Source organism: Podarcis erhardii, assembly GCF_964252035.2.
Source record: "Podarcis erhardii genome assembly, chromosome: 17".
Lineage (NCBI taxonomy): Eukaryota > Metazoa > Chordata > Lepidosauria > Squamata > Lacertidae > Podarcis > Podarcis erhardii.
Genome location: NC_138515.1, coordinates 16,523,105 through 16,536,830, shown reverse-complemented (window position 1 = coordinate 16,536,830; position 13,726 = coordinate 16,523,105). Strand labels below are relative to the sequence as shown.

Below are 13,726 nucleotides of genomic sequence, written 5' to 3'. Positions count from 1 at the left end.
GCTTTCCCATGGAAAGTAATGCAAAAGGGATTAATCTGTTCCAACCCCTAAGACAGCAATTTAACATGAATTTTACTAACTGACAAGACCATTGATCCATAAAATGAAAGTGATAAACAATGTACAGTACTGCAGTCACACAGTCAATCCATCAGTAGCTGAAATGGGTTCCACACAGTCACAAAAAACGAAACCAAAGAAGCCGCAAAAACAAAAACCGCAAAATAAATAGCAAACATAGACCTCAGCATAACACTGAGAATGGAAGTGTGGCACTCAAATTGGAAGTGTAACACTCAAAACGGAGCATGTTCGGCTTCTGAAAAAAGTTCGCAGATCGGAACGCTTACTTCCAGGTTTGCAGTGTTTGGGTTCCAAGTTGTTTGAGTACCAAGGCGTTTAAGAACCAGGGTACCACTGTATAACTGATTTTACATTCATTTTGACATTTTAAAACTTGACTTCCTTCCCCCTTTCTGCAGTTCCTTAAATTTATTTTTACTATCTTCTGCATATCCAAATTAACTTAACTTGCTCATTTATTTATCTTCTTTATATATATATTTATACTGTTATATAGCTGCAGGTTATTACAATAATCCTGCCAGTGTTTTTATCTGTTTACAATTTATCCGTAAATATTCAATAAATAATTTCCGTTCTTTTATAAAGTTTGTTATCTGGATTTCTTAATCTTCCAGTAAGTTTCGCGATTTCTGCATACAGTGGTGCCCCGCAAGACGAACGCCTCGCAAGACGGAAAACCCGCTAGACGAAAGGGTTTTCCGTTTTGGAGGCGCTTCGCAAGACGAATTTCCCTATGGGCTTGCTTCGCAAGACGACAGCCCATAGGGAAATCTCCGGGACAGTGGGGAAGCGTAGCTCGTCTTCCCCGCTGTCCTCGGACCTCCTCCGAAGCCTGGCGGCGGGGCGGGGACACCTCCTCCCGCCGCCGGGCTTCGGAAGGATGCCCCGATGCCGGGCGGCGAGGCGGGAACGCCTCCCCCCGCCGCCCGGCATCGGAACGATGTCCCGAAGCCGAGCGGCGGGGCGGGAAAGTCTCCCCCCGCCGCCCGGCATCGGAACGATGTCCCGAAGCCGAGCGGCGGGGCGGGAAAGTCTCCCCCCGCCGCCCGGCATCGGAACGATGTCCCGAAGCCGAGCGACGGGGCGGGAAAGTCTCCCCCCGCCGCCCGGCATCGGAACGATGTCCCGAAGCCGAGCGGCGGGGCGGGAACGCCTCCCCCCGCCGCCCGGCTTCGGGGCGGGAAAGCCTCCCCCCGCCGCCCGGCTTCGGGGCATCGTCCCGATGCTGGGCGGTGGGGCAGGAACGCCTCCCCCCCGCCGCCCGGCTTCGGGGCATCGTCCCGATGCCGGGCGGCGGGGCGAGAAAGCCTCCCCCCGCCGCCTGGCATCGGAACGATGTCCCGAAGCCGGGCGGCGGGGCCGCGAAGCCTGGGCGCGCTGGCAACTCTCCGCAAGGAGCGCTCCCGCTGCTTGCGGAGAGGTCCGCGAAGCCTGTCCTGGACCTCTTCTGAAGGCGGGGGGGGGGGCAAAAGTCTTTGTCCCCCCTGCTTGCCTTCCCAGGGGCTTTTAAATCGCCCGGACAGCGGAGAAGTCCTCCGCTGTCCCGGGCGATTTTAAAATGCCGCCCGCCAGAAGAGGTCGGGGGAAGGCGGTTTCCATAGGAACGCATTAATTGATTTTCAATGCATTCCTATGGAAAACCGTGCATCGCAAGACGAAAAACTCGCAAGACGAAGAGACTTGCGGAACGAATTAATTTCGTCTTGCGAGGCACCACTGTATTCCACAACTTTTCGTATCCGTTCTCCCTTTGCTGGGGCTTCTTCTTCTTTCCATTTTTGGGCAAGTAACGTTCTTGCCGCTGTAGTCGCATACATAAATAAATTTCTACATAATTTAGGTAGTTCTATCATTATAATTCCCATACTTGTGCTTTTCATACTTCTAGCATAATCTGTGTAGTCATAGCTGTTTTGTCCCTCATTTATTAACCTGTGTTTTTGTGTGTTTTTTGCTTCTTTTAATTTTCTACCTAGTCTGATATTTAATAGGGAGAAAATTCCTTCTGTATCCCTGCATGACATAGAATGGCTTCTGTATAGGCTGTTTCTTCATACTGGATTCCCTTTTTAGCCAGTAGCAAAAATGCACATCTGCTGTATATCAGAGGGTGCCTTTGGAAACTTCAGCCCATCCTAGAATGTGCATGTGATTACAAGCCTACTGTTTCTAATTGTCTAAAAAGGTCAAACCCACAATTTCCCTATGAACCAACATTTCTACTTTTGCTTTTTGTGAGCCTTTTTAAAAAATGTGCACAGACTGCTCCATCTCCATATAACTTGTTTGTTGGATATGCCGCGTAGCTCCCATTTCAGTATGCTTCCTCGTAACGTGTGTCTTAGTTGTCAAATTGGTTTCAGTATCATTTGTGAGCTTTCAGCCTGCTAAATACCATTTTCCCTTCTTTGTGGTCTCTGTGAAGGGCGCACAGGCTTCCATCCTGTTTGCAGGCCCCGAGTCTTCTGTATCTGACACTCTTCGCCACCTATACCATATTTTTTGCTCTATAAGATGCACTTTTCCCCTCCTAAAAAGTAAGGGGAAATGTGTGTGTGTCTTATGGAGCGAATGCAGGCTGCGCAGCTATCGCTGAAGCCAGAAGAGGGAATGCTCCCCCTGCCCTGAAGAGGCTTGACACGGCTATCCCAGAAGCCAGAACAGCAAGAGGGATCGCTGCTTTCGCTGCGCACCGATCCCTCTTGCTGTTCTGACTTCAGCTGGAGAGGCGCTGCACAGCTTTCCCTCTCTGCGCAGCGCCCCTTCAGCAAAGTGGGAGGAGAAATGGAGCCCCTTCCATTTCTCCTCCCGCTTGGCTGGAGAGGCGCTGTGCAGAGAGGGAGAGAATTTTTTTTTTCTTGTTCTCCTCCTCTAAAACTATGTGCGTCTTACAGAGTGAAAAATACAGTAATTGTGCAATGATAATAAGGGACTTAGAAGTTTCTAGAAATCATGTTTAGCATGACAGTGATCAAATCTTTGCTTAATCTGGCTTTGCCTTGGCTGTTTTTTCAGGCTTCTGAAGAGCCCACTAAAGGAATGGTCACCCTTTCTGTGGTTTCGCAGTATTTATTTGAAGAAGATCACAACTCTCCTCAGTTGCAGGCCTTAGCTGAAAGATTTCCCAACTGGACTTTTACCTCAGGCTGGGTCTCCACCTATGATCAATTTATCTTTTAACCCAGAGATAACACAAAGGTAAATTGTTTCCCATACATTGGATGCAGCTTTCGCTCATAAGGAGTTGGGAAGAACGAGTATTGTTGACAAAAAATACTGTGTAAAATACTTCAGCCACAAAGGTATTTCTATGGCAGCTTGAATACGTAAAAGGGGGTGGGGGCATGGGGAGAGAGAAGGAAACCTTTGTGGTTTTTATGCAAAATATCACCTACTTGAAAGCTGCCTTTTAGGAAGTGGTTTTAGAGTTGCCGTCCTGGGCATCTTGCAATAAAAGGGGCTTTGCGCAGGCATTCCAAGCACAATGTAAAACCCTCCACAGGCTTTAAACAACCCGAGTTCTGCCTTCCAGTAACATTTTGATTCGTTGTGTTCTTAATCGGCTAAAGTAAGGCTTTGGGTTGGAGACTTTTAAGACTGTACATCATGGAAGATAAAAGAACACCGTCTGTAATCAAAGCTCTTTAAATTCTTAACCGCAGAGACCTTGGCGATTGCTAATTCTTGCCTGCTCTGATTTTACGGTTTTTCTTTCTAAAAACTTCTGTATGTCCCTTTCGGGGCATTGTACTGATGCTCGACTGCAGTGTCTCTGAGTAGAAGTTGGACCAACCCCAAAATGCGCTCACTTTTCTATGGGGATCAAGTGGAATGAAGGCCAGGCTGTATCGGATGCAAGCGCACAGTGCTATTGTCTCTTTGGACTTCTGAGCACTGAACTAGCCACTTTCGTCTTTTGTATGCAGATGTCTTATCTGTGTGTTGAGTTTTCGTTCTTGGCAATACCAGCTATTGTCAATAGTCAGTTCCTATTCTTTAGTTGCTTTCTTGCAAGTTAGTAGAAACTACACATTTCCACTGTGTTATTAGAAGCTTGCAGGAAATCAAGTTGCACATGCTTAAAATGTGCTCCTTTAAAATATGTTGAATTGAGGAAACTCTTGTTCAGAGAGATTTTGAACACAGTATGCTCATCTGTAATTCCTTCCACTTAAGATTACATTGCTCTATTCTGTTTCTATCAAACTCAATGGGACTTGCTTTTGAATAGGTACGTGTAGCATTAATGCTATTCATGTTTGGGATTTTGCTATTAATGACTTCAGCTTCCAAAGCCCAAATATTTTAGTGCATCGGGGGGAAGGAAACGTGTTCCAAAAGGAAACATGTTGGGAAGAACCATGAATTAGAAGCCATTTGCAGGTGAAATAAGCAAAACATGAAGTGATATAAAAAATAAAATTATTTGTTTCAGATCCACACAGTAATAACTTCGGACAGAAGGTTCAGGTCCCATCAAACAGTTTTTTGGGGGGGAGGTTTTTAGTCAGATCATAGAAAGCACTTCCAGTGGCAACCAATATAAAACCCTTTCCCATTCCTATCTCTTCTGCTTCGTTTGCATAGTGAAGGAAGGGGGGGAAAATGGCATTTTCATCAAAATGAGTAACATAGGCTGGACAGTCTCTCTGCTGGAGGACATGTCCCCAAAACTTGGCCCTCCAGATGTTTTGGGACTACAGTCCCCATCATCCCTGACCACTGGTCGTGTTAGCTAGGGACGATGGGACTTGTAGTCCCAAAACATCCGGAGATATGGATTTGGGGATGCCTGCTCTAGAGCAGTTTCCCAACCTTGTGCCTCCAGCTGTTTTTGGACTACAATTCCCATCATCCCTTGCCACTGGTCTTGCTAGTCAGGGGTGATGGGAGTTGTAGTTCAAAAACAGCTGGAGGCACAAGGTTGGGAAACACTGCTCTAGAGTATGGGAAGAAAATCAGTGCTGTGGGCAGAAAACTTCCATTTCCCAGTTAAGCTATAGTAGGAAGTTGTAAGGCTATGTTGCCCCTTTGAGCTCCTCAAGACTCAGGTTTGTGCTGCTGCTGCCAAGATGCCAAATCACACAGCGTACAAAGCATGTGCCTGTAGTGGCTTTCACACAGGTGGGGTAGGAACAAAACCATATGCAAAGGCCAAGATGAGAATTAGCTTACTGCAATTCTACCGTGAAGTAAGTTCCGTTTAAGGGAGTTACCTCCCAGTAAAAATAATGAGATCAGGATGCTATTTGAAATCCTTGGTTCTTCAGCTTTACTATCCAAATATTCTTAGATTTTTCCATTCAGATGACTTCTCAACATTTCCATTTGCCTCTTTTTAAAAAAATGTCACTAATCCTGCATTGCGTTAATATTACCTTATTAATGTCTTGGAAAATGTTGCATAATTATAATTTGAACGCTAAGGTCAACGCCAGCCTTGATGCCTGCGTGCCACTGAAACTAGCAGCTGTGCATTTAGCTTCTCCTTTGCTCTCTGTAGCCTCTTGTATAACTTGTGTCATGACATTGTGGGCTTCATTTTCCTCTCTCCATTCTAAATCACTGAATGGTGATTGGAAGGAAATTGAGAATCCTGTGATATCAGAACACAAGGCGTGTTATACTCCCCGTTACAGAGGGGTGGGGAACCTAAATATTTGGCTGCTCTATTGTGAGAAATGTTTAGTGGAATGCATTAGCTGGTCCTAAGTAACAGCACTGCTTTGTACTTCGAACTCAAATATTTCAAGCAAAGTCCAACGTATTGCCTATATTATTACTGTCTTAATTGTTGTAGCTACAAACCTGCATTAATATGTTATATTAAAAAGTGCACAAACTCTTTGCACTAAAAACAACTGGTTTTGCATGTAGTACTTTCCATTCATTAAACAAAAAAACCTCAAGAAAGTAGAGTGTTTATCTGTCCTCGTGTGGATCTTAATGTAATGCATCTTAATGTACTGCTTTTGCAACATGCGTTTAAAATCTCAGTGCACCTTTTGCACATAGTGTGTGTTCTCCAATAAACCGAGATTGGAGAAATTCAGAACTCACCAAGCCTTCTCCCCAACTGATTTAACATTGTGCCTCAAAACTTACATAATGGTTTGAAAATGACTCTGCATGATGTAAATATGGAGTAATGAAAAATACCTACATGTCTCAGAGCATGCTTAGGAACATCAGGGCAAGTAATAACTATTTTGTTCCTTGAAAGAAAAACTTTGCCTAACTCAGGTTGTATATTTTATTAAGTAGCAGAATGAAATAGTGGGATGCCTTTTTTGTGAACTCCTGCCTTTTTTAAAAAAAGTACTTAACTGTTCAGCACATGAATTCTCTTGTTGATCATTCTATCTTGTCTTCCCTTGTTCTAGCATTGCACTGAAATCCCCAGTATGGCATTCTTCAGCTTAAAAGTTCTCAAGGATAAATTGTGTGTGTGTGGAACAAAAATCCTGCAGTTATTGCTCCTTGCTAGCCTAACTATGGGCCTGGTTTTTGTCATATACATTACAATATAGCTGATGAGTTGTTAAATGTGTGCTTGGGTGTACCACTTCAGACTGCATTTATGGAGCTCATAGGACTGTTGTATTCTACCACCCCAGAAACACCCCTCTTTGGAGAGGGTGCCTGCCAGGGAGATTGGTGCTAGCTTTGCCTTTTTCCAGCTGTGCTAATCTTCCACGCAAGAATCCTTTCTTTTCTTTTTTTTAAAGGAAGCAATCTACCTATGAGCCCCTCACCTGCTGCCTAAAGCGGTACATATATGCTTGCCTTTGTCTTCTGTTTGAGAACCAGGCCCTGGTTACAGATGTTGGAAGAAACACACAAGAGCTCAGAGAATGGAATGTATGTAAAAGATAACCAATGCTAAATAAATTGATTTTGTGAAAAGGTTTTGTTTTCTGGTCTAATCTGTTTAGGTGCTTCTGTAGCTAGAGTCAAGGATGGGTATAGCCAGTAGATTTGTTCTTAGGCTTTCTTTCCAGTTTCAGGGGAAGGAGAAGGGAAAAGACGCCTTGTGTTAGCATAAGTCATTGCACAGGCTTCTAGTAGCATGACTTTGCCAAGACAGGCTAGTCTTGAGGTCAGTGGTATAAGCAGCAGGTAGCAAACAGAAACCTGGGCGAAGCGTTGAGCAAAATTAAAGGTAAAACCCTGCAGGGGGTGGGTTGGCGCAGTACTCATCAGCATGCCTCTTAATGCAAGAGAGGCTTTAGTGAGTGGACATTACATATTAAAAACAGATTAAATATTTCTACCTGGAAAAAATAAAAGCAGATGCTTATTCCCTTCATGTTACACAATGCAGCATGTCAAGCTAACAAGAAGTATGGATTGTTACCTCATTTCCACCCTTCGTCATTTATTTGAAAGTTATTGCACATGTACCAGTACTAATGGCAAAGTCTAAGCAACAGTAATAAAACTTATCTAGTTACATTTATCCATTAAAAGACAATTTGATCTTGTCCCCTGGAAAAATATACAAAGTTATAATCTGTATTTCTATGCTCCTTCTGAATGTTCAGAACACATTACCAGTTCAGAATTCATATAGAGAAATGTATGAACAAACTGAGGTTGTGGCAGACAGTGATGCTTCTGCATAATAAAATGGTTTTGGTCCATATCAGTATTCATTATACCCCACATTATAAAAATAAGTGTTAGTTTTTGTATAAAAAGTAGAAGTGTTGCATTTCTCTTTTTTTCCTGTAACCCCAATTGCACAGTAGAAACCAACCAATGCCTAAATTTTAATACTGTTACAGGTATTTAATATTATACATATTGGGGGCAGCAGATAAGGGGAAAAATAAGTACCTCAAAGCAACCATGAGCCTCTGCTGCAGCCAGCTTCTCTTTAACATTGTTGTATGAAAGTTAAAATAAACATTTGCAATTAGTTACAAGTATATGCATTATAAAATATTTGCAAGGTGGTAGTTTAAGTATATACACTGTACATTGTCACTAGCCAGCCTTAAGAGCAATAAGGTGGTTCTATTTACATAAAACTAGTCTTGAGAGAGAAAATGTACAAGTGAAATAAATAAGAACCTTCCGTTATTTGTTTAAAATCTGCTTAGGATACATCTGAACAGGTCCGAAAACAAAACGATGTCCCTAGCAACTGTTCCTACTGCCGTGGAAGAGTTCGGTGAAAGTCTTGTTGCATCCTGATGGAAGTGCAACTCTGCTTCAATTTTCCTGGAATTAAAGGTCAAAGCATGCAAGACAGAGAGGGCTCGGCTCCCCTTCACTGCAATACAAGCACCAGAAGCATGAACAGAATATACAGGAATATTCACAAAACATACAATGTATTTTACAATCATTTAATATAAAAAGTCTAGTGATATCAAACAGCATAATCTATAAAACAGACAGAGCCTAGCTCCATCAGGCCATCGCTTCCGGCAATCAAGCTAAGCAGAACATACGAAGTTGTTATCCCAGTTAGCTTCATTGTTGATTTTTTTAAAATCAGGCAAGCTGAACATTAGACAAACACTCCTCTTAAATATTGTCTCGTTTTCCAGAGGGGACCAGTTTAATTTGGAACCTCCGGATATTAGGCTGCATTCTTCTTGCATCCCAAAGGAACTCAACTTGTGCACTGATATATATGTCCTTCTGCATGATCAGTTATCCAAAACAACAGGAAAATATTTGAGGACAGGGGGGGGGGGGCGGGGCGGAAAAAACCAAGATCTCCAAAATAAAATTATCTTGGTATGAAAACTACAAATACGATATTCTTGCTTTCCACATAGCCAAGTTTATAGATGAAAGAGCCAAGACTGCTTACTAGGAAGTTTTCACAGATTTAAGAAGGTTCTCTAGTTAATGCATTTTTTAAAAAACACACCAAAAAAAACATTAAAAAAAGAAAAGAAAAGTTTAACTGTTGAAGGCTTTGATTACTTTCCCCCCCAAAAGCAATGTTCTTAAATGCCATTACTGTGATGCTGTGCTCTTATTCATATGATCAGCCAAAAGTTTTCAGGCAGTGTTAGGACACAGTGCAGTCATAACTGCCTTCTGGGAGTGGGCCCTCCTCTTCCTCCTCTCCAATCATGTCCTCATCGTGCCGCGTCATGGTGCTACTGCCAGGGTCAGTTTGAGGACTGGCACTGTGGCCAGCTGAACTTCTGATTTCTTCCGCCCTCGGGCTGGCTTGTTCTGCTGCTCTCGAGAGGTTTGCGGGCTGAAAGGCTTCCTGCTGCACTTGTTCCTCTGCTATCTCGCTCAGTTTCTGCAGCTGGGGCTTGAGGACGGTTAAAAATGGCTTGTACCCAAGGCTAAAGGACATAAAAGAGAAAAGTCATTCCAGTTAATTATCTTAAAACTCCTAATTCGGGCTTTGACCTTCTCCTGGTCATTAAAGTTCAGAACATGATGTACCTCGCACTAAACGTACTCAAAACGTTTTGCTCATAAATTAATGGCTGTGGAAACACTTTTAACAGTAAAAGCCTGTATTTACTCATATGGTGTCCCAACTTTTCCTTATTACCCTGAAGGTGCTCCCACCATATCCCAAGTCACTGTGATTTGAGATATACATGCATACCCTGCTTGTTCTATGGATAGATACAACCTGTTCTCACACTACTGTTTAGTTTTTAATATCATGCCGTTTATATCATGCCTATTATTAAGGTCACTGAACAGTTCCTGGTTGAGACAGGTCCAACATTAAAAATTCATCCTTCAATCCCCAGTGTACTTCAATGCTATGCGGAACTGCATGCGGATTTATTTGGCAGACAATGGGAGGGGATAAGGCTCATGAAACTTACCAGTCTGTAGAGGCCCATCTATCTACTGCCTGCAATCCCATCTTTATGTTCTGCAACATCTCTCCATCAACCTCTGAAGATTGCATTAGGCTAAAAACTTGACTGATTATTGAAGATTCCCGGAGAATAAGGCCTATAATAACACACCAGTCCAGACATCCTGCTTCCATAAAAATATGAAGCAAATACCTACAGAAGAGCAAAAAGTTGAAGCAAACAGGATAAGGCAAAACAAACTTTTTAACACCACTGCAAGACTGCTGTCCCCTTTAACCCCAACCTGCTAAGATTGGCTTCAAGGAGACATAGCAAATACTCCTCACCCCTTTACTACAAATTCCAACCTAACTTACCGCAGCTGAACCTGTGATTTATGTGGCCCTTTACTGGCCAGCTCCAAGGAGATATGTTCCAGCTCGGATTGTGTTAAACTCAGTGTTGAGAAGTTCTCATCCACCATCGTCCAGTCTCCGTCCACGATAGAGCTTGTTTCCGTCAGGTCTGTTGCTGAACCAATGCTACATTCATCACCTGTTGAAACACTTTCGTTTTAATGCGGAACTTAGAAAATCAGTACAGTACTGATCATGTCTGTATAGCGAACCCAACAGAATGGCAACCTTGAGATCTGTGGTTTCCAAACTGTTAAAGGGAAGCCTTGGCTTTCCCTTCAATAAGATCAGTAATTAAGACAACTTCTCTGAAATAAAGCTTGCCAACCACGGCTGATTTCCACCCGTAATACTGAATAGCTTTTAAAAGTGTGCTCAGACTTCACACAGACTGTTAGTCAGGCCTATTTAATACCCCAAGTGAAATGAGTGAACATTCTACAATATGCCCTGGAATTCTCCACGGCACACTATGGCAGTCATGCTCTAAGCATTTCTAAGCCATTGTTACCAGCACTGTTTTTGCTTAATCCATTTCCTTCTGTTCTTTAAGAATTGCAGAGAAAGACTAGAAAGCAGAAGGGAGCCCTGAGATGTGCAAAGTATTCCCTGCTCCCCTTTCCCTCGAGAAAATGTGGAACTTAAATGCATTCTCAAAGGACTGCGCGGATGAAGGACTCACATACCTTTATTTAACAAAGGGGAGAGAAATGCCTCCTGCATGTGAGGACCATGGGAAGATGCTGCATCCATTTCTCTTTGGGAGGAACTGATGGCACCGAGCCAGCTGTGACTTCGTGGCACGTTTGGAATGCCACTGTCCACTTCCATGTTCAAAAAGCTGTCAGCAGACTGGGATTTTAAGAGTTGTTCACCTATTACTGGAAAAGAAAGCACAGTAATAAACAATGGCTTCCGATAGCCAATGAATACGTCTCAAGATTTCATTCTTAATAGATACAATAGGAATATGAATCTAAGCCAGGTTACACGTGTGTGTGTGTGTGTGTGTGTGTGCGCGCGCGCACACACACACACCAAAACAATTAAAATTGTTTATTGTAATTATTTAAGTGCAATGCACCCCAGCTAGATGGGCGGGGTATAAATAATTTATTGTTGTTGTTGTTGTTGTTGTTGTTGTTGTTGTTGTTGTTGTTGTTATTATTATTATTATTATTATTATTATTATTATTATTATTATGCAAACCTATCTCTGAAACTCTGTCTGCATAGTGAGATCAACTTTTGATTTAACACAAATACAACCAACTTGGGAATACAGAGGAATAAGGAAACTCTAGGCAATTCTACTTCTGTTCCTTCCAGATTTCGGTCAGGCCTAGAAGCTGCTTTTACTTCCTAGTTGTTGAAAAAAAAAACCAACACATTGAGGACACAGTACCTGTCCTGTACTTCCCATTCTTGAGAGGAGAATTTATGGAACAAACTGGAATAATTGGAAACGGCCAGAGGAAGTCATTGTGCAGTTTCTTCAAAGCTGTTACAAAATCCTCTACACGGGCAGCTCTGGTGCGTTCCTTACACAACCAGCCTATCAGCTCAAAGCCCAGCTGGGCAGCAAAGCAACCAAGGTCCTTAAGCCTGATTTCTTCCAGGAGGCGCCGGGCGTGTCGCCATAACATCATATCAATGTACATATTCTCGGCACAGTCGCTGTCTTTACTCCACCTGTGGAGAGAATATCAGGACACACGACTAAAACCCAGTTAATTTGAGATTAGTTTCCACAGTACTTCTTTGCTGATCTATGCCATGTCTTCAAAGGACTATGTTGGACTACTATTCTCACTGTGAGAATAGGATACTTGACTAGGAGGCCCATGAGCTTGATCCAGCATGGTCTTCTTAGGTTCTCAAGAGACTAGAAGAGACCTTGTACATTCCGTTCTACCATCATGAGGATTATAGCCTCTGGTATCACATTACCTTTTGCCGGATGGACCAGAGGGCATGCTCAAGGTTTTCTGCAAGTTAAACTTGCCAGGAGGAAGGCTTTCTCCAGACTGGGACAAACTAATGCTGCGATTTCTGAAGAATTCAAAGCCACCACTTGAACTAGGTTCCTACATGGAAGAAAGCATAAAGAAAAATATTATACAACAGCAGGGTGGGGCGGGAGACATGGCCTGAGAGCTAAGAGAAGACACATCATTTTTTTAAAAAAAACAGAATTTACAATATTCATTCTCTCTTGATCAACAACTATATAAGCCAGATAAAGTTATTACTTCCTTATTTCATTTTAATGTAACTTGCCAATTTTTATATAATATGGTTCTCTTATACAGCTGTAAAGGTAAAAGGAGGTAAAGGACCCGTGGACGGTTAAGTCCAGTCAAAGGCGACTATGTGGTTGCGGTGCTCATCTGGCTTTCAGGCTGAGGAAGCTGGCGTTTGTCCACACATAGCTTTCCAATTCATGTGGCCAGTATGACTAAACCGCTACTGGCACAGTGGGACACTGTGACGGAAGCCAGAGCACACGAAAATGCCCTTTACCTTCCCGCCACAGCGGTACCTATTTATCTACTTTCACTGGTGTGCTTTCAAACTGCTAGGTTGGCAGGAGCTGGGACAGAGCAACGGGAGCTCACCCCATTGCAGGGATTCGAACTGCCAACCTTATGATCAGCACGCCCAAGAGGCTCAGTGGTTTAGACCACAGCGCCACCTGTGTCCCTGTACAGCTGTAGATTGAACAGATGATACCCTTCAGCGTCACATGGAGCACATTCTTTCTGCTATTAAGTATATATTAAATTACTCTTTGATAATTACCCAGTAACATATATGACAGATCTATCGTGTTCATCTAACAAACCTGAGTTGTTGGTGTAGGAGGAGGTGTCTCTGACTCCCCAGAGCCAATGGCTTTCAGAAATCTGATCATGTGACGACAGAGATCCCACTTTCCCTGCTCCAAGGCGGTATTGAATAGCAAAGTTGCATGCTGCCTACTAACTGCTGGAACTTCCATGTTCTAGAGGCAACACAAAACACTTTTAGATGGGAGCCACTGATGTGAGAGTTTGTATATTATTTCTCTTACAAGGTTTAAGAAATAGCTCCTGTGGAATAAATCTTTTTTTTAAAAATGAGGATTGTGGATGGAAATGCACTTTGGACCATATGTCCTCCATTCACTGTGGAAATCTAATTTTACAAGGACAGGAAGAAACACCATGGACAGAATAATTGCCACACACAGGAAGAACAAGGACATAGCTTGAGTGCCTCACTTATAGTTTTAGAAATCATTTAATGTGTCAACACGAATAGAAGTTACTAATATTGCAGTTGTATAAGGGATTATTATTGTGATCCAAATGTAATTGAAATTAATAAGATTTTGGAATGCAGAAATAAAGAAATAATCAAACCATCAATTCTAGCAAGCGACGG

The 13,726-nt window shown here is 42.8% G+C and overlaps 2 protein-coding genes across 4 annotated transcripts in view; one reads left to right on the top strand and one right to left on the bottom strand.

The window, feature by feature from the left end:
- Nucleotides 1-6,993, top strand: part of ERMP1 (endoplasmic reticulum metallopeptidase 1) — a 41,792-nt gene extending 34,799 nt beyond the window's left edge. The window contains exons 15-16 of one of the 2 annotated variants that reach the window (XM_081844945.1): nt 3,103-3,285; nt 6,816-6,993. In XM_081844945.1, coding sequence (XP_081701071.1) covers nt 3,103-3,267 — 165 coding nt within the window. In that variant the 3' untranslated portion in view covers nt 3,268-3,285; nt 6,816-6,993. Of the gene's footprint in view, nt 1-3,102; nt 3,286-6,470 lie in introns of both variants that reach the window. The other variant, XM_081844944.1, reaches the window with a different exon arrangement.
- The window catches only part of RIC1 (RIC1 homolog, RAB6A GEF complex partner 1), a 44,276-nt gene continuing 35,931 nt past the window's right edge, over nt 5,382-13,726 (bottom strand). For both annotated transcript variants that reach the window (XM_081844794.1, XM_081844795.1), the window contains exons 20-26: nt 13,146-13,304; nt 12,251-12,387; nt 11,706-11,992; nt 10,987-11,181; nt 10,262-10,439; nt 9,909-10,097; nt 5,382-9,407 (exon numbers count right to left, since the gene is read on the bottom strand). In XM_081844794.1, coding sequence (XP_081700920.1) covers nt 9,119-9,407; nt 9,909-10,097; nt 10,262-10,439; nt 10,987-11,181; nt 11,706-11,992; nt 12,251-12,387; nt 13,146-13,304 — 1,434 coding nt within the window. In that variant the 3' untranslated portion in view covers nt 5,382-9,118. The remainder of the gene's footprint in view (nt 9,408-9,908; nt 10,098-10,261; nt 10,440-10,986; nt 11,182-11,705; nt 11,993-12,250; nt 12,388-13,145; nt 13,305-13,726) is intronic.